The sequence below is a fragment of the Coregonus lavaretus genome, assembly GCF_964263955.1.
Source record: "Coregonus lavaretus genome assembly, chromosome: 7".
In the NCBI taxonomy this organism is placed as follows: domain Eukaryota; kingdom Metazoa; phylum Chordata; class Actinopteri; order Salmoniformes; family Salmonidae; genus Coregonus; species Coregonus lavaretus.
The window spans coordinates 51,694,779-51,698,172 of NC_139994.1; the positions used below are offsets into that span (position 1 = coordinate 51,694,779).

At 38.7% G+C, this 3,394-nt stretch overlaps 1 protein-coding gene across 1 annotated transcript; it reads right to left on the reverse strand.

Moving 5' to 3' along the window:
* Nucleotides 1-927: 927 nt before the first annotated feature.
* LOC311133077 (uncharacterized protein) lies at nt 928-3,080 on the reverse strand (the record flags this gene model as incomplete). Its single annotated transcript, XM_084166512.1, has 6 exons — nt 928-1,068; nt 1,425-1,459; nt 1,667-1,798; nt 1,997-2,347; nt 2,501-2,863; nt 3,023-3,080. The coding sequence occupies 6 exons, from the start codon at nt 3,078-3,080 to the stop codon at nt 928-930; spliced, it is 1,080 nt and encodes a 359-aa protein (XP_084022638.1).
* Nucleotides 3,081-3,394: the final 314 nt, after the last annotated feature.

The following is a 3,394-nucleotide window of genomic DNA, read 5'->3' on the forward strand; positions in this document are numbered from 1 at the left end:
TACATCAAATCACACCCTGCCTGGTAGGTGTGTGAACCAACACTGCACTTCTTACAAAGAGAGCATTTATTGTAAATCATATAAATGTTTAGCTATGCAGTATGTGGAGTCAGAGAGATTCTCATGTTCTCTCCTGAAAAAAATATTTTTATCTCAACTAGACTAAACATTGTTATATAATGGTTGGTGTTCGCCTGACACATATTCACCTAAACTGCTATTCCTTTGATCATATTGTATATTTGTATATGTGATAGCAGAGATGTACTGTAGACAGAGAATAGAGATGTACGGAGTTTATCAATTAATGGTTTATTATGTTAAAAACACACAGTCATAGAGCAAAAATGGGATTGTCTGTCAGAATATTTGTTACAATAAAAAGCTGTAAAAAGTTATGGTGTCACGATCGTTGAGAGACGGGTCGGACCAAGGTGCAGCGTGAAAAGCGTACATGTTTATTCACCCAAATAAACATACAAACAAAACAAGAAACAACGTAACGTAAAGTCCAAAAGGCTATACAAATACCAGCCTAAACAGGAACAAGATCCCACCATACAAAGTAGGCAATAGGCTACCTAAGTATGATCCCCAATCAGAGACAATGAGCGACAGCTGCCTCTGATTGGGAATCATACCCGGCCAGACATAGAAATAGACTACCTAGAACATAAACATAGAAAATTTAACATAGATTTCCACACCCTGACTCAACAAACAAGAGTTCTATAGGTCAGGGCATAACATATGGCTATTTAACGCATTACAGGATCATTATATACATCTAACTTACAGACAATGTTAAAATTACAGTTTCTTTGTTGCATTGTAAATTCCATACCAATTTCAGATACTAAAAGTTTTATTAGGCTACAAATAGTTAAATGGTTTTTCTTGGAGTCTTTTTGACAGTGGTGATACCTCTCACTGCTGCTGCAGGTATTTGACCTCAGAGTACACTGCATCCTCTCCGCTGGTCTTCTCTCTTGCTCTTCTAAAGGAGGAGGAGTTCTTCTTGGGGGTGAAACTCACAGCTGCATAGTTCAACACGTCACTGTCTTGATTCTGAGGGGGGTGGAGCCGTGTGAAAATACATTATGATGATATCATGATCTACTATATAATGTTTCTATTCTCCTGTGGAAGAAAAGACTCTACAAAAGACAGGACTGTTCAGACTGTACACCCACTACAATGACCTGACAGTCAGTGGAACAGTGACAGACAGAAGTTTCATGGAAAAATTAACAACGATCACAAACATCAGAAGGCTTCATCTAGTACAGTGACCTATTGCTTCCAAGAAACCTTAATAACATAAATAGCACATATAAGCAGATTACTAGCTGCAAGGAAAGTTAAATAGCAGTTTCTTGTAAAAACTGAAAATATACTGTATTTATAAATGTTGACAAATGTACCTGATTGCCCTGGGACGTTGGGACATCTGTCCTCCCTTCAAAGAGATTGAAATAGAGGAAGGCCAGCTATTATTTTTATGACAATCTATCTCTTTTTATCCACATGTAGTTAATTAACAATGCTTATACTTTGGTTATTTAACTGATATTTACAGAAGGTACATTGCATAGAGATGCATGAAACATTAGATACATCAGCTATAACGTTAGATACATTGGATACATTAGATATAAAGTACTACCTCTGCTATCTCTGTTCTGAGTCTTGCACAGCACCCAGACAAGTAGAAGGGTCACTATCCCCAGAACGATGTTGGAGACGACCAAGGCCAGAACAGTAGGACTCAGATCAAATGGAGAATCATGCTCTGGAACTGTGGAAAGGGTATCAGGGAATTCATATTGTATTTATGAGCGCTTAGGAAGATCATCAAACAATAAAATATGGCATCAAAAGCTAATGGTGATATTGTATAGCTTGTTGAGACATATGTATGGGATCGTTTTGAGGTAGGCCGTTTGCATGAATATACAGTATTGTTGGGGATATTTACAAATTAAATTGGAATTACCTTGAATGTACAGCTTGGTCCCGTTCCCAAAAAGTATTTCCCCACATGAGGCCACAGCACAGTAGTAAGTCCCAGCATCAGAGAGGCTGAGGTTCCTCTTGGGGAGGTTGTAGACACAGCTCTGTGTGGGAGACACAGCCTCAGGGCTCTTCTCACACTGATCACTCCTGTCTCCATGGGAGTAAAGGATTCCTGGACGGGATTCTCCTGAGCCATGTCTGAACCAATAGACACTGTGTTCTCCTGTACAGGTCTCAGTGTGTATTGTACAGTTCAGAGTCACAGAGTCTCCTGGCTGGACTGACTCAGACACAGGCTGCTGGAGCACATACATGTTTCTGGACTCTGATCCTGACAAGAAGTTCAATAAACCCATTGAATCGCTAGAATATTTCTGTAAAAAGTTTTCAACCTCAACATTTGTTAAATTAACATCTAATCTGATTAAGATAATACTCCATATTTACACCGCATATCTGTAAATTCAGTTTGACAAAAACGTACCTTTTATTATGAGAATGGCTCCTTCTCCCAACTCCACCTTGTTGCCATAAGCACTTCCACAGTAGTATGTGCCTGAATCAGAGAGCTGCATGTCTGAGATCCTTAGGTGATTCTTTTCTTGGCCATTTTCCACTGAGAAGCGAGGGTTATCCTTAAACTCATGGTAGAATGTTGCGTTCATGTCAAACTTATAGACGGTTGATAAGAGTTGAAGCTTATCTCCCAAGGGTTGCTTGTACCAGGAGAAATGCATGGCCATGTGGCCTTCATAGAAGCAGTGCACAATCACTGCGTCTCCAACGTTGGCTGATATGAGAACACTGTCCTGACGTATGGATGAGGACTCAGTACCAGCTACCACATGTATTAAAGAACATGAACAATACAGTATATTTGCTGTTACATACCCCAAATACAACTTATAATATTCAAAGTTGCTGTAAAGTATTAAATATGATATCTCATGCATTAAAATCAAGGGCGGACATCACATAAGCAGAGAAATATAAAAGTTGGACTTACCCATCTCTACAAGAAGTGGAAATATCATACACAGTGTGATCCTCTTTGAAGTTGACATCCTCTTCACAACCTGTCTTGAGTGGAAAAAGTCCACCTATGTAGACAACACTTCAACAATGGAGTTACAGATGATTGGTCGAACTGGACGCATCATTTTTGTTGACGCCTTATTCCGTTAAGACAATCTTCTTCACATTGTACAGAGTCACAGAGTCTCGTGGCTGGACTGAATCAGACACACAAATATTTTAATATAGGTATATTCTTATCCTTATATATTTAGTACAAATTTAGTAAAGATCATTCAAGTTTGAAATCCCTTATTCTTTATCTCTACAGCTACTGTTGTTTACGTCAAGACACACAAAAAAA